The 23,079-nt window shown below is 43.1% G+C and overlaps 1 protein-coding gene across 7 annotated transcripts in view; it reads left to right on the plus strand.

Moving 5' to 3' along the window:
- LOC138748449 (serine/threonine-protein phosphatase 6 regulatory subunit 3-like) overlaps nucleotides 1-23,079 on the plus strand; it is a 128,722-nt gene that overhangs the window by 21,921 nt on the left and 83,722 nt on the right. For all 7 annotated transcript variants that reach the window (XM_069908695.1, XM_069908693.1, XM_069908696.1 and 4 more), the window contains one exon: nucleotides 20,570-20,802. In XM_069908695.1, the coding sequence (XP_069764796.1) occupies nucleotides 20,576-20,802 (227 nt within the window). In that variant the 5' untranslated portion in view covers nucleotides 20,570-20,575. Of the gene's footprint in view, nucleotides 1-20,569; nucleotides 20,803-23,079 lie in introns of those variants that run through there.

Genomic DNA, 23,079 nt, shown 5'->3' on the forward strand with positions numbered 1-23,079 from the left:
CCAACCTACATGAGTTACATCCACCGGAATATACGACCAAGTTTTAAAAAAAAATTTAAATTAAAACTACTGTGCAAATACATTTTGTATTAAAAGTCCCCACTCCCCGCCGGCAGTCCAAGGTCCCCATTAAAGCTTCATTTGTTGCATGACTCCAGTCATGAGTGGTGAAGAGGAATTCGCCTTGTGACCAAACCCGAGTTGAAAGCAATCTTTCAGACCCCATTATGGTCGCAAGTCGGGGACTATCTGTGTATGGAATTTTTCACTCAAGTCATGAAGTTCCAGGCGCTAAACATTGAAGGCAGATCAATAGATCTCTTTCCTAGAGAACTGAGGGATTAGGAAACCCTTCATTATGATCTTCATTAATCCTTCATTATGATCTTCATGTGTGAGTTTGAGGTAGCACTTTGGAAGAAGCCATGGACGGGTTAAGAGTCGTGGTGTGACGCATTTGAAATTGCCATCTTGTTAACAGTTTTAAGTGGTGGTTGTGCAAAGACTTGACTATATAGTTGCTTAGAATTATTATTAGTGTAAAAATAGCCTTGCATTTAAAAGGAATTGAAGATCCAAAATCAGCAGGTTTGAGGTGCCGATTGTTTGAGTAGCTTAATCTATGCAATCGAGAAAGACGCAGGAGAGAATAGTAAAGAATGAACACTCATGGATAAAGCCAAAATGAAGAGAAGAGAGTGTGATGGAAAGGAGGGGAATTAATCAACTTTTAAAGACGATAGGAAGAGTGCCTCTGTGGAATAGTCTAAATCCAAGATAATACTCAGTCATATAAGGAAGTGAATATATTCAGGGCACACCGTTATGGGGAGTCTGACTTGTTCGTAGAACATTATAGCACAGTAGAGGTCCTTCTGCCCTCGATGTTGTGCTGACCTATATTCCTACCATAAAAATATGAAACCCTTTGTACCTCGTAATCCTCTATTTTTTTGGTGCCTGTCTTAAGAGTCTCTTAAATGTCCCAATGCTAATTCTCCACCACCATCCCTGGCAAAGCATTCGAGGCACCCACAAATCTCTGTGATAAACTTGCCTCTGATGTCTCCCCTAAACTTTCCTCCCTTTGTATTGTACAGATGTCCTCTGGTGTTTGCTATTCCCACCCAGTTTGGGGGGGGGGGGGTGGAAGGCACTGGCTGTCCACCCTATCAATGCCCCTCAGAATCTTATAGACCTTTATCGAGTCTCCTCTCCTCCTCCTACGCTCCAACGAGAAAAGTCCGAGCTCTGCTAACTTTGCCTCATGAAACTTGTTTTCCAGTCCAGGCAACATCCTGGTAAATCTGCTCTACACCCTCTCCATAGGTTCCACATCCTTCCAATAATGAAGTGACCAGAACTGAACACAATAACCTAAGTGTGGTCTCTCCAGAGATTTGTAGAGTTGAAACAAGACCTTTTGACTCTTGAACTCAGTCCTCGACTAGCTTTGATTAGCTGTGTTAGCTATTCAGATTCGAGGTATGGGACCGTGGGAGGTGGTTGCCTTTGGTATACACAAGTTGCGGTTGGGATTAGGCTGTGGTATATTTTACCTGAGTGGCGAAAAATTTGGTTGCTTTTGTGTTTGACATTTGCATTGTATTAAGTCATGGTACGTATAGTTTCTGTCATCAAATTTCTTTAAGGGACTAATGCCAATTTTCTATTAATAAACATGGATGAAATTGATTTGACCTGTGGAGAAACATTTTTCCCTCCCCTTACTTGTTCAGGTCGACCTGGCTGAGTTGGCATTAACTGTGAATCTTAATTTAAAAAAAAATTAAATTTAGACCTACAACACAGTAACAGGCCCTTCCAGCCTACGAGCTCATGCCGCCCAAATACTCCGATTAACCTACAGAACATTTTGAAGGGTGGGAGGAAACCGGAGCACCTGGAGGAAATCCATGCAGACATAGGGAGGACATGCAAACTCCTTGCAGACAGTGCCAGATTCAAACCTAGATAGCTGTGTAGCTGTAATAGCATTGCACTAACCATGTCACTACAATGCCATCATTCTGCCATGAGGAACAGAAGTTTTTTTTTATATAATACTGGCTTCTCGTCGCCCCTGCGCGCAGCCGACGGCTGCCCCTTCCTCGCGTCCTCCATGGCGGCGCGCTGAGGAACAGAGTTTTATTTCTCTCCTACATCTAGTGTTCCCAAGTCTCATGGAATTACACAGGATGTGTAGTGCATAAGTGAGCTAGTCAAATCAACCAGGCATGCCAGCATTAAGAGCATTTAACACCATCCACCCCTCTGGATTATCCTTGGATCAGGAGTGTTTACTTTATTAGCTGCATCATTAATGTATTCCCCCCTTTGTTAAGGATGTTTGCTGACTTCTCCAGTTTATCCTTGGACTACCAATTCTTGAGTATGGTGTTCTTCACTCTGAGCCCTCCTCCGTGATGCACTGAGCTCTGAATTTTATTTTTGATCATTTCCAAATGGGCGCATTCAAAGATTTTTTGCATTCAGAGTTGTGCCAGTCACTTTTATGCTTATCCTTCCTTGCAAATTGACTTCCATAATCATTTCCTGTTCTCTAACTCAAATCTGACTTTATTGCTTAAACACCGAGGCCTTTATCTGCTTCCCCTGTTCCTTCCGGTCGGTGCAAGTTTACCTTCAAAGTTTTATTGGTGACATTATCAGCCTATCTTTGGTATCATCTCTGCTTCCATTAAAAGAACATACTCAAATTAATCTTAAACCAAACTCTCTTTAGTTCATGACAACTTCAAAATCAGCCTTTACCAAGCTTGAGGACAATTGTTGCGCTGCATTGTTATTCCATTGGTCTCCGATGGTTACAAATATGTGGCCTTTCTCTTTTTAAACAATTTAAAAGCAATAATCGTAGTGACGTTGTTTGTGTTAATTGGATGTGGAAGGCCTGCATGTTGACTTGATATTCTACTGCTTAGCTCTGTCATTTCCAACTCTTAGATGGATTTAAATTCCTATCTTAACAAGAGCAGGCCTGAAGCTTTTCTTTTGAAATCCCATTACCCCCTACATGTCTTCCCTCTGGTTCTGGTTCTGTGTTGAATTTAAATTTAGACATACAGGGCAGTAACAGGCCATTTTGGTCTATGGGTCCATGCCTCCAAATTTACACCCCATTAACCTACGCCCCTGGTACGTTTTGAATGGTGGGAGGAAACCCACACAGACATGGGAAGAATATATAAATTCCTTGCAGCCAGTGCGGGATTTGAATCCCAGTCGCTGGCACTGTAAAGGTGTTGTGCTAACCGCAATGCCACATTTTGTAATATAAAACCCAGTGTGGTATGTTCTCCGGTTGAGATTTTATAGAGTCCTGCAGCAATTTACTAGGGTAATATACCTTGGTGGAAGGAAGCTGGAACACTTGTAGGAACCCGATGGGGGTCACAGGAAGAATTGCAAACCACACAGATGCCACATTCAACCTGGGTCGCTGGAGCTGTGAGGGATTGGGTTGATGAGTTGTACCTCTGTTCAAAATTCAGATTTATGGTTGGAGTACATATACAACATTGCATCTATCCCTGAGATTCTCTTTTCTAAGGGCCAAGCAGAATTTCTATTTATTGATACAAAAGAAAACTACTCGAGAAAAGATACACACATACAAAAGATAGAAATGTAAATAAACTGCAATGCAGAAGAAAGAAATTAAATATTCAGTAATAAACAGTGTGCAGACTAAGAGCCCTTAAATGAGTCTCTGAGTTTGTCGTTGAGGAGTCTGATGGTGAAGGGGCGACAACTGTTCCTGAACCTGGAGGTGCGAGTCTTGTGGCACCGATACCTCTTTCCTGATGGTAACAGCGGGAACAGAGCGGGTACTGAGTGGTGTGGATCCTTGATGATCGCTGCTGCTCTTCAGTGGCAGTGTTCCCTATAGATTTGCTCGATGGTGGGAGAGTTTTGCCCATGAGCAGGGCTTCCTGCTCAGAAGTATTAGTGCCCCCATACCAGGCTGTGATGCAGCCAGTCAGCCCACTTTCCACTATTCATTTGTCAAGGTTTCCAATGTCTGGAGAAGGATACGAGAATCCTACTGTGCCGACCACAAGTTGCCCATCACCGCTGCCTTTCATTGAAACCCCTATATCTACCGTTTACCGCATTGTAGACCAGGCTCTTAATGCAAGGCGACAGACTCCTATTCTCCTAGAATGCTATCCAGTTCCATTATTGATCATTTGGAACCCACTTAGCACTCTTTTCCAATATTATAGCCAAGTTAAACTCGTGAGTTGCCTTCAGTCCTTTCTTTCCCTGCTTGACAGTTGGTCGTTCATCGGCTTCGGTTCCATTCCTGGAGTCCATGAGTTACTAGTGCTGGAGTGCTTAGCAGCAGTCGATACCAATTTTGACTAAAAACAGCAGTAATTGTTGGTTTTTCTCTGTCGCTACTGGGATGGAAGTTACCAATGATGCATTTGGACTGACAAGATTGTTCGAAGTCGGCGAGCAGGGGGTAACTGGAGTAGGTGGTCAAGGTTGCTTAAAACTCTTTGAAGTCTGGTGTAGAAAAAGGGGATAGAATGACAGTGTTGAATGAGTGTACCCAGAAAATTGTACTTAAAATAATATTGGTAAGGTTTCTGCACAGTTTCCACACTGCTGCTTTTAGTTAAATGGAAAAAAAAATTGTTTGTCTATACAGTGGCCTCACTACTGCCTTTTCACAGTCTCAATAAAGGGCTTCAGCTCGAAATGTTGACAATTTTCCCCTCACTGATGCTGCTTGACACACTTGGTTGCTCCAGCAGTATGCTTAGTTTCAAATTAAAGAACCTACAGTCTCCTATGTGTCTCGACAATATTGTGTTAACAGAAAAAAAGAAAATAGCTTCCAAAGGGTTTCTGTTTCATTGCCTTTGGATGATGCATGTTAACTGCATCTCCACTCATCAATTGGAAATAGGCTTTTTTTTTGGAACGTTGCATAATACTGTTGAGGTGGTTGTAGTAGGGTTACGCCTTGGCTGAGTAAAATGCCTCCGTGGGCCAGTCAGAGAGCTTCAGTTTTATCTGTAGCCATGGTTGTCTGAGGCATGCGAATACAGGGTGGAGGGGGGGAAAAGAAAAGATTTGGCTGTTCTGCTGATCGTTCCCATTCATGCTGATGGGAGGGAGTTCACACAGATGTGGGATGAATCAGGGTTTTAACTGCTGTAGTATAACAATGTTGTTTCCTCTCCCCAGGCTTGCGTCTGAATAATCAGTAGAAAGACTTTTTGGGCAAATTGATCTTGGAGAATTATGGTTATTGAGGGCGGGGGAGGGGGAAATGGAATGAAGAATCAGAAAGGACATTTGAAAATACAGCATAGTTTCTCTTCTAGGTTGTGGATGGAATTTGCGACCGGCCAGATTGGGATATTTGTGCTGGTAGTCCAAAGGTTGGGTGTAACCCAATCAAAACATGTATGTGATTAGTGTGGATAAAATGCCAGGCCTTATTGATTTTACCAAATGTATTTTGTGACTTCAACTTGTCTTAATAGCGTTGGATTAATTACATCCACAGCGCAACATGTTGAAGCTACTGAGAATAATTAGAGAAACTCAGCAGTTCAGTGTTCTTTATACAGCAAAGATAAAGATATATAATCAACGTTTCAGTATGAAGGTATGAATAAATGTGCCTCTTTATCTTTGCTATATAAAGATAAAGCTGTTTGACTTGCTGAGTTTCTCCAGCATTGTTTTTTACTTCAACTACAGTGTCTGCAGACTTTAGGTAGATATTGGACTAAGGATCACTGAAACTTATGGGCTCTCTACAAGACTGGAATGGGGAGATGAAAGGATGATCTTTATCTGCCTAGGTATGACATATACTCAAACCATTTTTTTTTTGCTGGGACTTTTGATTGGGGAAAGAAACCTAAAGCGAGCTGCTCCTTTGTTCGTTCAAATGCCTCAAAATTATGTTAAAAGAGGATACGGCTAATTGTGCTTTAGTTATTGGTGGATTAGAAACTATACTTCAGCTAATGAGCTCATAGAAAAGTTGGGAGGAATTGTGTGGCCAGAGTGAAGCTTAATTTTTGGCCAAAATTAAATTGTGCTAGACTTAGAAGCTTTGCTGTGTTGTTACTGGGATGCAGTTGAGCAGAAAAGATTTGATGAAGTCGGTGAAATGTTGCCAGACAGCCCTTCCGGGGATGAGTTGGTGCTCAATCCATGAAAACATCCACCAGTGCTAAACCTCTTTTCCAAAGTGCGCTGCCTTATGTGAATGCCATTAAAAAAAATGCGTACATTGACAGGTTTCCTGCTATCAGTCTTCAACCTTTGAAGACAGTCATGAATATTGTTCTGAAGGTCATCTTTCGTTCATGAACAAAAGTGTGGTATTGGTACATTGTGGACATAAGCTCAAACTTTTCATTAGACACAGAAGAAGTGCTCCAAAGCCAGAATACTATTTTTATCACTGGCATGCACCTCTTGCTGGTAATTAAGTTAACTGAGTTGTCGCAAATTAAAGGTGGATCATTGCACCATGTGATTTGTATGGGGGTTCATAATCAGAATTTATTGTCACAAAATTTGGTCACTTGAGTCCTAAGGCAAGTTGTTTTACCCACCTCTGGCTAACAGTGTTGCTGCGTGAAGTGAGCTCATTGTTGTTTCACTGTTTAATACTTGCAGGTAAGTATCCTCAAGGCTGTCCCTCTGCTGAAAATATTCTCCCAGAATCACAGTGCGGCTTTCGCGCAAACAGAGGAACTACTGACATGGTCTTTGCCCTCAGACAGCTCCAAGAAAAGTGCAGAGAACAAAACAAAGGACTCCACATCACCTTTGTTGACCTCACCAAAGCCTTCGACACCGTGAGCAGGAAAGGGCTTTGGCAAATACTAGAGCGCATCGGATGCCCCCCAAAGTTCCTCAACATGGTTATCCAACTGCACGAAAACCAACAAGGTCGGGTCAGATACAGCAATGAGCTCTCTGAACCTTTCTCCATTAACAATGGCGTGAAGCAAGGCTGTGTTCTCGCACCAACCCTCTTTTCAATCTTCTTCAGCATGATGCTGAACCAAGCCATGAAAGACCCCAACAATGAAGACGCTGTTTACATCCGGTACCGCACGGATGGCAGTCTCTTCAATCTGAGGCGCCTGCAAGCTCACACCAAGACACAAGAGAAACTTGTCCGTGAACTACTCTTTGCAGATGATGCCGCTTTAGTTGCCCAGTCAGAGCCAGCTCTTCAGCGCTTGACGTCCTGCTTTGCGGAAACTGCCAAAATGTTTGGCCTGGAAGTCAGCCTGAAGAAAACGGAGGTCCTCCATCAGCCAGCTCCCCACCATGACTACCAGCCCCCCCACATCTCCATCGGGCACACAAAACTCAAAACGGTCAACCAGTTTACCTATCTCGGCTGCACCATTTCATCAGATGCAAGGATCGACAATGAGATAGACAACAGACTCGCCAAGGCAAATAGCGCCTTTGGAAGACTACACAAAAGAGTCTGGAAAAACAACCAACTGAGAAACCTCACAAAGATAAGCGTATACAGAGCCGTTGTCATACCCACACTCCTGTTCGGCTCCGAATCATGGGTCCTCTACCGCCACCACCTACGGCTCCTAGAACGCTTCCACCAGCGTTGTCTCCGCTCCATCCTCAACATCCATTGGAGCGCTTTCATCCCTAACGTCGAAGTACTCGAGATGGCAGAGGTCGACAGCATCGAGTCCACGCTGCTGAAGATCCAGCTACGCTGGATGGGTCACGTCTCCAGAATGGAGGACCATCGCCTTCCCAAGATCGTGTTATATGGCGAGCTCTCCACTGGCCACCGTGACAGAGGTGCACCAAAGAAAAGGTACAAGGACTGCCTAAAGAAATCTCTTGGTGCCTGCCACATTGACCACCGCCAGTGGGCTGATAACGCCTCAAACCGTGCATCTTGGCGCCTCACAGTTTGGCGGGCAGCAACCTCCTTTGAAGAAGACCGCAGAGCCCACCTCACTGACAAAAGGCAAGGGAGGAAAAACCCAACACCCAACCCCAACCAACCAATTTTCCCCTCCAACCGCTGCAACCGTGTCTGCCTGTCCCGCATCGGACTTGTCAGCCACAAACGAGCCTGCAGCTGACGTGGACTTTTTACCCCCTCCATAAATCTTCGTCCGCGAAGCCAAGCCAAAGAAGTATCCAATTGGAAAAGGACTGGATAGAATGTGCTGCCCCTTGTCACAGAATTGGCCTGCTTACTTTCTCTCCAGATTCTCCACAGGATCCCTGGCAGGTCGATATGCCTGGTAGGGGCGGGGGTGGGGGGGGAAGTAGAAAAACAGCATTGTTTTCAAAATGGCAGACAAAGCTTGTTCCAACCTGTCTGTCAAGAAAAAACTAGACTAACTGCGTAGAACATATAATCACCAGATCATTGAGCCCAGCTCTGGAAGGAATGGCCAATAGTTTAGTTTTCCTTTTAGCTTTGCAGTATATGAGAGCACTTCTGGGTTTTGATGAAATATTTACTAGAATTGCAGATTGCAAAGTGTAACCTTGATTATGCATATTTGGCCTCTGGCTGTGACTTGGGAGTGGCAACTCTGGGAAGGAAGGGATCTGCCTGTTGGACTGCTTCTCAGTTATCAAAGGATCACTGAAACTTACGGGCTCTCTACAAGACTGGAATGGGGAGATGAAAGGATGATCTTTATCTGCCTAGGTATGTCTTGAACCAGGGATCAGACCAAATTAAAGTATTGATCATTCAGGACAGAAATAGGAAATTGTATAACCCAAGTGGCTTGGTGTTTCAGGAGAGAGGAATCCTGGCAGATATTTAGGAGAAATGAAAGTTTGTAATTACATAAGAACAGTTAGTTTTGCTTGTACGGTGGTGTTGAGTGTGGAGCTGAAGTCAATGACCAACCTCCTTGCATAGGAGTTTTTGCGATCGAGGAGATTTAATGCCGAGTGTTGTCGGACTCTGGCTTTACCTTACTCTTAATTTAGTCTATGTGTGGTCTGAGTCCAGCGTATTCTTTGAATGAAGTGATAGGAGAAGGTATTCGGTTCAACAGTCAGTTTATTACACAGCACAAGAATAAAACTTAACAGAGCTCTGGGTCAGTCGTTAGTTCATAGGTCACCTGCACAGTGAGCTATTCCCCTATTGTCCAGTTGGCTCAGTTTATATAGATCAACCTTATCATACAGAACAAAAGTTGGCTTCCTTTGCTAGATTTCATTATCATACAGAACAAAAGTTGTCTTCCTTTGCTAGATCTTTTTTCATAAGGGTTATCACAAGTCATCTCCTGTTTTGCAGATATCTGGGGTGTAGCACTCCCATCTTAATCCTCCAGGCCAGACTATCCTGTTGATTTGATCAGAAATTAATTCATCCCCAGATATTTCTAATCACCATTCTGTTCCTGTCTGGCCAATTTCTGCTGTACTCTTTAACACCTCCTCCTGCCTTAATCTTCCTCCTAGACTGGTTTTCCATTCCCTTTGTTTCTTGCAGGCCATTCTTTGTTCTGGTCTGGCCTGTGTCTCCTGTGCTACTCCCCACCTCCTTCAGTTGGAGCATTCCTCCTAAATCGTTTTATGCATTTCCTCTCCCTGTATTTGGGAGCAGACCATTTTGCTCAGCCAACTTTGCTCCATGCTGTGATTGCCACTTAATCGCATTCCTCTTTTTCCCTGAACTATGCAGTAAATATAAAATTATTAATTAATAATTTCTTTCATAATGTTTTCACCCCTAGATTCCAACAGTCCCCCTTTTGGTCTCATGAAAATGAGACCAACCACCAGTTAACTTATGGGACCAAGGCCTCGGGAGTTTTTGCAAGGACCGGCATCTCCGACCCCTTGTTAAACTTAACCTCACAAACTTGGCCAATATGAACACACTTCAGTCCAGTGGGGGCCCCAACACTGTGTTCAGGAACGTCAGTCCAATCCGCAAAGTACTGTTTCGGTTCGTTATGGGCCTCCCAGGCTGACCACAAACCCTTTGTACAGTTGTTTCCTTCTCCAGATGCTTCAAGGACTAGGAACAACATCACCCATAGTCCCCACATAGTGTCCATCACAGCCCCCTAAATTCTGTTGACTTCAATATAGAAATATCACTTCAAAACTGAAATACAGTCACCATAATCCAATAGTCTCTTTAAAGGGACCCGTTCAAAAAGTTCTTAGTCCGTAGTTGCTTCACAGGTTCTCAGTTATCTCCGTTCGAATCTGTTCCAGTGTCCGTGTCGGTGGGTCCGTTGCTGTTCACTGACTCTAATGATACCAAATCTCGCCTTTCCCCTGTAGTAGAACCGTGTGGGACGTCCTCTCCACCACTCTAGGGTCCTGTCCACCTGGGCTCCGACCACTTTCTCTTGATGACCTTTAGCAGAACCCACTCCGCGACTGAAGGTATTGGTGTTTCCCCTTTTCTGTTGGGACTTGTGACCTGTTGTGAAAAATCTGACACCAGAGCCGTTAGTTTATCATAATAAAGCTTCGTCGTCTGAATTCTGGCTCCCGGTCCCGGAAACTGGTGCCCCGTTTGTAGTTCATATGGAGTAAATCCTGTCACAGAACTTACCGAACTCCTTATTGACATTAATGCCAGGGGCAACGCATCCACCCAATTTAGTTTGGTCCGTGCTTGTACTTTCCCGATCTTGCCTTTTATTGTTTGGTTCATCCTCTCCACTTTCCCTTGGGATTGTGGATGGTACACCATTCCAAAGGCATGTTTCAATCCCAACATTGCTTCTACCTCCTGTAGATCATTATTCTTAAAATGACTTCCATTATCAGACCTAATTTTTCTAGGAAATCCGTGTCTCGGAATATACTGGTTGATCAGGAATTTACATACCGTCCTTGCATCTTCTCTTTTGGCAGGGATTGCCTCCGGCCACCCTGTAAACACATCTACTGCTACTAAGAGGTATCGATAGCCACTTACCCTCTCAATCATGTCCGTATAATCAAATACGATTTCCTGCCCTGGTAACTTAGGTAACGGGAACTGTCCTTCATGTGGCTTTACAGTCACCTTGACATTGAAAGTTATACATACCTCACACTCTCTAATATGGTTCTCCACCATCGCCGGCAGGAAGGGGTGCCACCAATGTATCAAGTACCTTATCATCTGCTTCTTTCCACAGTGTGTTAGCCCATGCGGCTCCTCGAGGAGGGGTTTCATGAGTCCAGATGGTAAAACTGGCCTCCCGTCTATCGATCTCCATAGCTAGGGGTGAAAACATTATGAAAGAAATTATTAATTAATAATTTCTTTCATAATGTTTTCACCCCTAGATTCCAACAGTTTGGAAGGTCAGTGAGGTGACATCTGCTGTGATGATAGGTGAATGAATAAAAGTGGGTTCAAGTCCCTCCTGTGACAAGAGTGCATTTGCTCCATAACCAACTTCCCAAACCACTGAGGCAGGTTGCCTTGCTCTTCTTAGACCCCAGTATGATGGACGACATCTTGAAGCAAGTGGGGGTCCTCCAACTAGTTGCGAGAGGTTAAAACTCCAGCCCCTTGGACTGAGCAAGTTTTAAGGACATAGCCTGGTACGCCCTCCGGGCTCAATGCTTTCTTAGGATTTGCACTCTTCAGGGTTCTTTTCATGCCATCCTCAAACTGAGGGCTGCTGGGGGCTTTGGAGGCACAATTGTTTTCCATCTCAAAGTGAGCATAGAACACACTGAGTTCACCCAGAGAGGTTTTGGGGAATAATTATATAGGTTTTAATGCAGGAAAGTGGTGCTGCTCAAGCCATGATACAATAGCAGGTCACTGCATTCTTTTGTAGTGGTCATATGTCCACATAACATGTGAAACAGTTTGTTTTACTATTTGTACTCTAGGTCTGTGCACTCCCAAACTTGGATTGGATCGGCAGTGTATTTTTAACTTGTATGAAATACTAATGACATAATTGGAGAGCGCTATTAGTCAAATGAAGAATATTGCTAAATCTTAAAATGAATTTCCTTACTCTTTCACTTCTCTGGTTGCACACATTGATTTCTAATGCATGATTTTCTTTTGTGCAGAATTTTGGTGGAATGTAGGTTTAAAGCAACACAAATTTTAGAGAGAGAGAGAGAGAGAGAGTTGTGTTCAGTTTAATTCTGTGGCAGATTGAAAATGAGCACGGCAAGTATATGGTTCAGTTTATTCCCTGAGCGAGATTTCAGATTTATTGTCAGAGTACATACATGACATCACATTTTACCCTGAGATTCTTTTTTCTATGGGTGCAGCAGAATCACCACTTATTGGTAGTGCCAAAAAATGTACCCAGTACATGTAAACAGATAACAAATGTAAACAAACTTTGAAATATAGAGAATAAAAAAAAATAATCCAGTGCAAACGTGAGACTCCTTAAATAAGTCCCTGACTGAGTGTTGTTGAGGAGTCTGATGGTGGAGGGGGTAGCAACTGTTCCTGACCCTGGTGGTGCAAGTCTCGTGGCTCTTTGCTGAATTTAAAAAAGTCTCTTCCAATTTATAAGACTCCTTTTTAAGCTTGTGAGCGGCACAGTGACAGGCATTTTCAGCCCACGTGTCCGTGCTCCTAATTACACCCAATTGGCCCTATACAACCCCACACATTTTGAATGGTGGGTGGGAACTTGAGCACCTGGGGGAAATCCACCCAGATATGGGGGAGAACATACAAACACCTTACAGGCAGCACTGGATTCGAACCCCGGTTCCGATTGCTGGCAATGTAACAGTGTCGTGCCAACCGATGGCTTTGATGTTCTAAAACAAGCCAGGCAGTGATGAGGATTTGAGTTTGAAGAGTGGCGTTTTTTTGTAGTTTCAATCTTACGAGTGATCACTTATGCCACCCTGGGAATTCTCCCACTATTGTGGAGAGTGGGGGGGGGGGGGGGTGGAAACATGTGCCTATTAACCATGCACAACACCCACTTTGAGAGACATAGTTCTGCATTGCAATACACACCAGAGTGGAACTATTTCAGGGGCCAGAAAATGGAGGCTCAACTTGACTACCAGCCTTTGTTGAGTTGGCTGAGGTAGCTGTGAGAGTTGGGGAAAGGAATATTGAGTTTAATTTCTCATTGCCATGGAGGAATAAGGCAAGCAACAGGCATGGGGTGGGGGGTGGTGGGTGGGCGGGGGGGGGGGGAGGGAGTTGCTTATGTTTGGCCAATACTCCTCTTGATTGAATAGACATTCAATGAAGGCAGTACTAAAGGTACTGTGATGGCAACATGAGAAGATTACCATTAGTTTAAGGGTGTTATTGCCCTGGGTTGAACAGACAGTTGGTGTTCCATGTCACATCAGAGATGACATACATGGGGCAACTTTGGAAACCTATCCAGAAAGAACTTGTTCATTGGCTTAACAGTTAGTCCAATGGAAGTTGAGAGGGAAAAGACTTACTGAGCAAATGTAAGCTTGAACTAAAATCCTATCCATTTTGAGTTTCAAGTTGGAGCTAGGCGTATGATTTAAAGATATAGCTGGACTCGTAAGGGATGTACTGTGATGCAATTTTTAGTTTGGATTTCTGACCTATTCCAGTGGGCTATATGATCCACCACATCAGACTTGAAACTGGAGAGCCTAATCTTTTTAAACTACACCAAATCTGTCCCTAACTGTAGTCGGTCTTCATGCATGCCTCAGTGGCTATTTATTTCAAAACCTAAATTGAAGGGTTGCCAGTTCGGACTTCCTTTTTATAATGCTTGCTACAAATAGAATTAATTTCAAGCCTACTTGGCTGTCACGTGTGACCTCAAAACTGTGGTCCCTTTTCCCCACGATGTTGCCCTTGTCTTGTTCTATGAATGTTGCCAGTTGCAGGTAGTTTTGCTGTTTTTGGAAGAGGCCAGACAGTGGTAGTTATGGCCCACCGAAACTGTTTTCATTCTGAGCATATGTCTGCAGATTTGCTAGGGCAATTTTAATTTGTTCTCTCCCCTTAGCCAGTGCTTATAGTTACTTTTTAAATTTGATTTTTTGCTGTCTCATTATTCACTGTGTAAAATTGCTGGAATTTTCAATTTATGTCAGAGTACATACATGATATCACATACAACCCTGATATTCTTTTTCCTGAGGGCCAGGCAGAATCACCAATCATTATTGGTAGTGCAAAAAAAAACGACGCAGCATGCATTTATAAATAAATGTTTACAAACTGCAATACAGAGAGAAAAAAGATCAATAAAGTACAGAAGTAAGAGTCCTTAAATGAGTCCCTGATTGAGTTTGTCGTTGAGGAGTCTGATGGTGGAGGGGGAGCAGCTGTTCCTGAACCCTGGTGGTGTGTGTCTTGTGGCACCGATACCTCTTCCCTGATGACAGCAGCGAGATCAGAGTGTGTGCTAGGTGATGTGGATCCCTGATGATCGCTGCTGTATTTTTCCCCCTTGCTTTCATTCTTTCCTCAGGTAGTGATACCTGTCAAGGTGTGGTGAAGTAGTTTGACATCTACATGTATGAAGTAAACAGTGGCTATGGCTGACTATTGATTTCGGGTTAGATAGGCATTACAGCTGGATTTATACATTGCTTATCACACATAAGAAAATGAAAACGAAGATTTTCATCGAACTTCATACACTCACAACTCATGAGATGTTGTGGTAGGCCATGAATGGGAGTCGATTTGCACATTGCCATCTCTGTTAAACAGCAGTCTAAATTTAAATTTAGACATACAGCACGGTAACGGGCCATTTCGGCCCACGAATATGTGCCGCCCAATTAACCTACAACCCCCGATACATTTCAAACAGTGGGAGGAAACCGGAGCCCCTGGGGGAACTCACGCAGACGTGGGGAGAATGTACAGACTCCTTAAAGACAGCGCGGGATTCGATCCCTAGTTCCGATCACTGGACTAGAGGGAATAGGTGATGGCCAGTCAGTTGAAAAGGAGCGTATACCAGAGAACCCCAAATCCATCCTGCATTCAGATTTTTCTCTTGGATTCTCGTGATGGATCCAAAGAAGTTCAGACAGAACTGGAAATAATGCAGCACTTGGCCCAGTTACACAGGAAAGGAAGGGTTTAATAGATGACTTCAGATAAGCATTTTGTGGTTGTGAATTTGACTCCAGGATGGCATGTTATCTTACTCGTTCCAAGTATCCTGCTGAGTGGGTATAGAAGAACTAGAAATTGTATAAATGATATAAGTAAAAGGGTGGATGAGGTCCAGCAAGAAGATTTTGTGAAAGCACAACCTGGTAGGTATTACCTTGCATGAACGGGTTTGAAAATAAGGTAGAGCAAATGCATGTGTGGCTTCAGAGATGGTGTAGGAGTGAAGGCTTTAGTTTTTCACCCTGATTCTCACTGACAAGCCTGAGAAAAAGAGGCATGTGAGGAAAACATTGATGAAGTAAAGGGTAAGCATGCAAGTCCACACAAGGTATCATCATGCAAACACAGAGGGGGAATGAATGGATCTTGGACCCATTATTGAGGTATAGCAAGGTGGTCAAGAATGAGAAATCAATTTACCAATTTTTAAAGTTAACAGGTGAGATGGTACAGGAGGAAGAGTAGCCATATTAATTAAGGATTACATCATGTTAAGATGGTGTTGCCTGTGCTCAGCAGTGGCCCAGAAGGGTTACAGTCTCTTGTGAGCAGTGGGCCTTGCAGGGCATCAGAAACAGAAAGTACTCCCCGACCATTGAGAAGCAGAGTAGACGACCCTGCAGGGAAGGTGACCACAGCAGTGATCCAGCAAGACGCTCATTGGCTGAGGGGCCAACACAGGGTACGGGTTACTCGCCTTTAATGAGCTCACACGGGTTGCGGGCATCAGAGCCAGGATTCGAGGTGGTGCTGAGGACAACAGGGGCTCCCGAAGGGCCTCTGTCACAGAAGGCTTCCTGATCCTGTCAGAGGTGTGGATCTGGAGCTCCGGTTATGAATCAGACAGGAGTCTGTGTGGCTGCAGAGGCTGCGGGAGCACCAGAGGCAAATCCATGGGCACTGTGACTCTGAAGGGCCTCCTGTGATTCTTTTTCTCCCTTACTGTAAGGGGAGCCGGGTGACACTGATGGTGGCTGTCTGCCTCTTGACAGGCAGAAGATCATTTTGTGTAATATTACATGTCCTGTACATGACAACAAAGGAATCTTGAATCCATTTAGACTTGAGACTGTTTCTGGAGAAAGCTGGCTGTCTTGCACCACAAGTGAACTCTAATAATGGGGTATTATAATCTGGAAAAATTTTGGACAAATTAAATTGGTATTAATGACTTGGACTGAATTCCTGAAATGTATCCAAAATGTATTTTTGGATTAATTTGTTGAGGAACTGCATAGTGAGCAGCCTATTTTAAATCTGGTAACGTGCACCAAGAAGGAGAAATTTTTTTTTATAAGAGTCCCCATCAAGAAGAGATCATCATATGATTGAAATTGACATTAAATTTGGAAAGTGGCGTGGCTTAATGTGAAACCAGACATTTTCTTTCTAAATAAAGAGTGGTGAAGTTTTAAGGGACAGGGTGGCTGTGGTAACCTCTTGAGCAGACAATGGGATGGATGAAGGATGACACGCTTCCAGTCCTGTGACCAACGTAGGAACAAGAAATTCTTCCACAGAGAGGGCAGGATGTGCTTTGATGGAACATTTGTAATTTGTGACATGGGACTCCTTCCATTATTGTGAACAGAAAAATTCTTCAAAAATCAGAACGCGTAAGCAGTGGCTGATAGTTTTTCTTTCAGGCATAAGAACATATGAGAATATAGTACATAGGTGTCGGCCATCATAGGAACATTGGAAGTAGGAACAGGAGTAGGCCAAAAATGGCCCATCAAGCCTGCTCTGCCATTCAATACGATCATGGCTGATCTAATTTATGACCTAACTCCACCTACCTGCCTTCTCCCCATATCCCCTTATTCCTCTATCATGTAAAAATTTATCTAACCGAATTTTAAATATGTTTAATGAAGCAGCCTCCACCACTTCCCTGGTTAGAGAATTCCAAACATTCACCACTCTCTGGGAAAAACTATTTTTCCTCATCTCTGTCCTAAATCTACTCCCCCGAATCTTGAGACTGTGTCCTCTCGTTTTAGTTTCCCCGGCCAGCTCAAAAAACCTTCCTACATCTATCCTATCCATACCCTTCATAATCCTATATGTTTCTATAAGATCTCCTCTCATTCTTCTGAACTCGAGCGAATATAATCCTAGACAATTTAATCTTTCATCATAAGTCAACCCCTTCATCCCAGGGATCAACCTAGTAAACCTCCTCTGGACCGTCTCCAAAGCCAGTTTATCCTTCCTCAAATATGGAGACCAGAACTGGACACAGTACTCCAGGTGCGGTCTCACCAGTACCTTATACAGTTGCAACATTACCTCCCTACTCCTGAATTCAATTCCTCTAGTGATGAAGGCCAACATTCCATTTGCCTTCTTAATAACCTGCTGCACCTGCAACCTAACTTTTTGCGATTCATGCACAAGCACTCCCAAGTCCCTCTACACAACAGCATGCTGTAATTTTTCACCCTTTAAATAATATTCAGCTCTTTTATTTTTCTTGCCAAAGTGGATAACCTCACACTTACTAACATTGTACTTCATCTGCCAGACATTTGCCCACTCATCCAGCTTAACTATATCCCTCTGCAGTCTCTCCATATCCTCATTACAATTTGCTCTTCCACTCAATTTGGTGTCATCTGCAAACTTGGCTACACCACATTTTGTCCCCTCCTCCTCATCCGGCCCTTCGAGCCCACTCCACCATTCAATGAGATCATGGGTGATCTGGATTCACCTATCTCCCTTATATTTTCGATGTACCAAGACACCACAGGAGAATGGTCCAATTAGGATTACAGCAGAGATTGAAGATTATACTAAATCTAAGAAGTCTTTAATAAGTTGCCAGGGAAAGCAATAAAATTCAGCAAAGCTACCCACAAAGTTGATAAAGGAAAGTATCAGAGTAAACCTGTGAAAAGACATTAAAATTGTTCTAGTTTCTGTACCAGTGTTAAAAGAAGCCTAGTAGGGATGAGTACGAGTTCTTTACTGAGAAGCAGAATTTATAATGGAAATAGGAGAGGAATTAAAAATAGGTTCTGTCCAGTGGAGAACCAAAGGTCCAATGCAGATGAGAACTAAAATAAGTATCAGTAAAGGAATAGTAAAGTTAATGAGTCCAAAAGCTGACAAATCCTAAGGATAATGATCTACATTCAAGAGGTTTGAATGAGAAGCTGAATTCTCTGGTTAACATTTTCCAGAATTCATTCGATTCTGGAATAGTTCCTGTAAACTGCAGGGTAGCAATCAGTAGCCCCATTTGCACTGGCATTTTATCACAGTAACTAGCTGCCAATATTATAACGTGCTAGCGTGAATGCTCGCGAATCAGCGTGCTGGCATCAGATCACCCCGGGGATGGACTGCCTAGGTAGGGAGTATCATCCCCGGGGCAATCTGCTGCCTGCCTGCTGGCCGGTTACCCCAGTATGAAAGGGACAGGGGATATTCTGGGACCAATTAGTGAGGGTAGGCGCCCTCTTCCCTGGGTTGCCTGGCGGTGGGTGTGAAAAGACGCAGAGAACCGGTTTAACAGTGTGAATGGCAAAAACAGCTTCTTGAACCAGTTTGTTGAACAGCCAATGTGAAAAGGGAGAGAGAAAACAACAACCTGACGTTGTTGGCAGATGGGAAAATGTTGGAATCTATTATAAACAACATTATATCAAGATGCAGAGGAAATAACAGGAGTCAGCAGAGTGAATATGGATTTATGAAACTGAATTCAAGTTTGTCTAAATCCTTTGTAATCCTTTAAGGATGTATCAAATGGAGTAAATCAGGGGAAGAAAGATTGGGTTTTCAGAAGGATTTAGATATTAGGAGGTTGGTGAATAAGGATAAGTAGGTCCTTTTTGAGTTAGCCTGCTGCGGCGGAGACCTCACTATTGGGTCAGGGTACATTTAGCACCCAATTTTGCTGTTGACGTGGATTTCAGTGGGAATGTGAGTGATGATGAGGCTTCAAAGGGATATTGCTTTCTTTCTAATTGCTTGCCAAAGCGGGGTTCTTCTCTGTCACGTGCAAGGATATGCAGGTTCAGATTTCAGATTCAATCAGATTGATTGTCAGAGCACATACATAACATCACATAGAACCCTGAGATTCTTTTACCTGTGGATGAGGCAGAATTACCACTTATTTGGTAATACAAAAAAAAACTGCTCAGGTACCATGCAATTCATTGTCGTGAGAAATAACTTCATAAATCAAAATTGTTTCCCCATACAGTTTTTTGGGATTTTAGAAGATGCTAATTTAAAACTGTGTTGGTTGAAGGAGGTATTACCACAGTAGGAGAATATCCACAGTGTAGGCTAGTCTGATTATTATTTTTCCTCTATTTTTAAATTGAAATTTAATGGCTTACACATCCTCTCCCTTAATATCCCTGTCTCCAGGAGATCTGATTTGTTTTCTGGGTATGGAAGCAGTGCTAAATATTCCAATGTATATAGATGATGACATCTGAATGTTAACCGGCATTCAGCATCCATAAACAATGAATCATGTTATGAATATTGATCTATATTAATTACTTTTCATTTGTTGCATTCACCTTGCTGGTGGTTTCTGCCCATTTAGACCGTTATTATTCTAACAAGGGTCTCTGACTCCCATAGATGTTTATTTCTGATTTCTTCCTCGCTCTCCCATCTGCTGGTGCTCCTCTCCATCCAACATTCTTATTCCAGCATTTACCACATACATCTCCTCACTGAGAAAGACTTTTCCAGGCGGCACGTAGCAGTTAGCGCAACATTGTTACAGGACCAGCAATAGGGATTGGAGTTTGAATCCCGCGCTGTCTGTAAGGAGTTTGTACATTCTCCCTGTTTCTGCGTGGGTTTTCCCTGGGCACTCCTGCTTCCTCTCAGCCTTTCAAAACATACCGGGGTGGGGTATAGGTCAACTGGGTGTAATTGGGCAGCATGGGCTTGTGGGCTGTTACTGTGTTGTATATCTAAATTGTAAAAAAAAGTCTCCATTATGTTTACTTTGTATATTGATTAAGTAACCTGTCATCTTCAGTCGATACACATGCAATTTTGTTTTGTATGTCAACTAGAGAGCATCTCCATTTTTCCAAGCTAACATTTCTCTCCAGTTTACATCTCTGCCACACCTTTGACTCAAGTCATCTAGTTGTCTGAGCACAGCTGTATCTGTTTGAACATGCTGCTTTGAATTATTCCTTTCTATTCATACTTGGGGTATAGGCATTTCTTGCAAGGCTTTTGTCGGCCATCTCTAACAACCCAAGAGGAGATGGGGTGAACCACCAACATGAATCGTGGCCTTGTTCTAGCTGGACTAGTCCATGACTTTGACTCTGGGTGAATGAAGGGACAGCAGTGTAAGACAAAATGAGAGATAGTTGTGATATCATTTACGATACACACATTTGTATTGTGTTAAATGACCATTTATAACTATACTTCACTGTTCTTGGTGTTTTGCAGCACATCATGTTTTGGAAGTTCGACCTTCACACAACATCGCACATTGATACACTTTTAGAACGTGAGGATGTCACGCTCTTTGAGCTCATGGACGAGGAAGACGTCCTCCAAGAGTGCAAGGCCAGTAACCGCAAGCTGGTGGAGTTTCTAATAAGGCCGCATAATATGGAAGCACTTGTCACCTGCATCACAGTGGAACCGTCAGAAGATATGGATGAGAAAGTTCGATACAAGTAAGAGTTTGTTCTGCAGAGTATATTTTAGGTTTGATACAAATTAAAATTCTGCAATGTTCTTGAAATATTTAGGAAAATCAATCCGCTGGAGGAACTCAGCGGGTCGGCCAGCATCCACCGGAGAGAAAGAATGGTGAGCATTTTGAGTTGGAGCACTTCACCAAGATAAAACGCTGACCATTCTTTTTCTCTCAGTGATGTTGCTTGACCAGGTGAGTCCCTCCAGCAGGTTGCTTTTTGCTCCTGATTCCAACATCTGCAGTCTCTTGTGTGGTACAACACACTAAAGTGCTGGAGAAACCCAGCAGGTCATACAGCATCTATGGAAAGCCAATGTGTTTGGTTGAACCTTTCAGGTATGCCAAAAAACAGGCAGACGCTGGAATAAAAAGGTAGGAGGGGAACGAGCATTGGCAGGTTGGCGAAGGTGGGAAAGGGAAGGAAAGAAAGGAGATAACAGCTGATAGTGAGAAAGTAGATTTTAGATGATGATTAAAAATGCCAGACAAAGGGGGGGGGGTCCCGTATTTGTGGGCTGCATTCCATTATCCGTTTGGGAGCTGATAAAATCCTTATTTGATAGTGGTGTGAGACTAGTTGATGAATCCCGAGAGAGTTTTAAGGGATATGTCATTTTATGGAACATCGATACAAATGTTCCAGAAACTAGAGATTAGAAACTATAAATTAGGTGATTTTGTAAGCCATGAGATAGTCTCCTTTTCATAAGTTAGAGCTCGTGGGTTTGCTTCTTGCTGTAACCGAGTTCTCACACTTTGCAAAGTGATTAGAAAGTTTGTTTTTGCAGCTATGTTCATGTTTGCTTTGGAGGAACCTTGGGCCCACTTTAACATTAGGGGAAGAGTAGCGGGCTGAGAAAGATGGCTCTTATTGGAGAAGAAAGGGGCCGGGAACTGGAGGAAAAGAGTAAGAGAGATATAAGAGAAGGAGATTGGAGATTAGTATTGGTGCCATCTGGTTGAAAACTGCTGAGTCAGAATGCAAGGTGTTGCTCCTCCATTTTATGAGTGGCCTCAATCAGGCAGTACATGAGGCCATGGGGCACACATATCAATGTGGCATTAGGATATGGAGTTAAAGTAGCTGGCCATTGGCAGGTCCTTGGTGTTTCAGTAGACAGGCTGAAGGCACTCAATTAAGTGTCCCCTCCGCCGCCCCCCCCCCCCCGCCACCCCCTCCCAAATCTGTAACCAGTCTCCCTGTTAAACAGGAGTCTGCATTAGGAGCACCAAGATATAGTAATTGACCTCTACAGATTGGCAGGAAAAGCATTGCTTCAGCTGGGAGGACTGTTTGTGGCCCTGAGATGTGAGAGAGGAGGTGTAAGTGCAATGGTTTTCTGTTATTTAAACTTTGAATAGCCTGAGACATTTAGAAGTGAAGAAAATATTCATTAACACATTCAGGTGATGCTTTTTCATCTACAGTAGACTCCCCATTATCTGGCACCTCCAGGGATCGAGGATGCCAGCGTATGTGAACTTTCCAGTTGACTGCATCACATTGTTACAATGCCTAACTAATACGTCTGCATTAAGAGCTTAAAAGACAGAGGACAGTGCAAAATGTAAAGTAATTAAAACAAATCAGTATTGTAGTACAGTGTATTTAAATATGAAAAGTTCAATTTAATCAGGTAATTCCCGTAACTTACAAAATTTAAATTCGAACCCTCTTCGCTAGCTCTGTGCTGATTGTGCCGCTGTCATAATTAACCTGCTCTCCTCCAAGTTTGCAGATGAAGCCTTACTAATATATCTAATGCGAATAAAGATTCTTACTAGGTAAAGATAGGGTGAGGCTTTGGGAGAGTCCCAGCAATGTGCGGCATTGGCCAGCTCTTCATCCTGGGTGCCCCCATTTTATTCAAGCACAACTTTATTCAAAATTTATTGAAATAGCTGCTATGATCAAAGCACAACCAAGACATTCAGCTGGCTGAATATTTGCTCCCATCTTCACCAGAGGTATGTGTGTTACTTCAGAGAATTTACTTTTACAATTTTAAACTTTTATTTACATTTTTATTTATTCTTACTGATTTCATTTTTTAAAATTTTCCTTGCTGTTTTTGCCGGTTGCTTGAGATTGTCATTTGTTTGAATTCCAGATAACAGGGGTTTTACTGTCATGAGCTTTTTATCAACTAGCTAGTCAACACCAAGCCACAGACAGCTTTTCTGATGTTCAAAGCCTATGACTATGTAAGACATAAAAGACACCATGAACAAGAAACTCAACCGGACGAACCAT

The sequence above is a fragment of the Narcine bancroftii genome, chromosome 13 (genome assembly GCF_036971445.1).
Source record: "Narcine bancroftii isolate sNarBan1 chromosome 13, sNarBan1.hap1, whole genome shotgun sequence".
NCBI lineage: Eukaryota > Metazoa > Chordata > Chondrichthyes > Torpediniformes > Narcinidae > Narcine > Narcine bancroftii.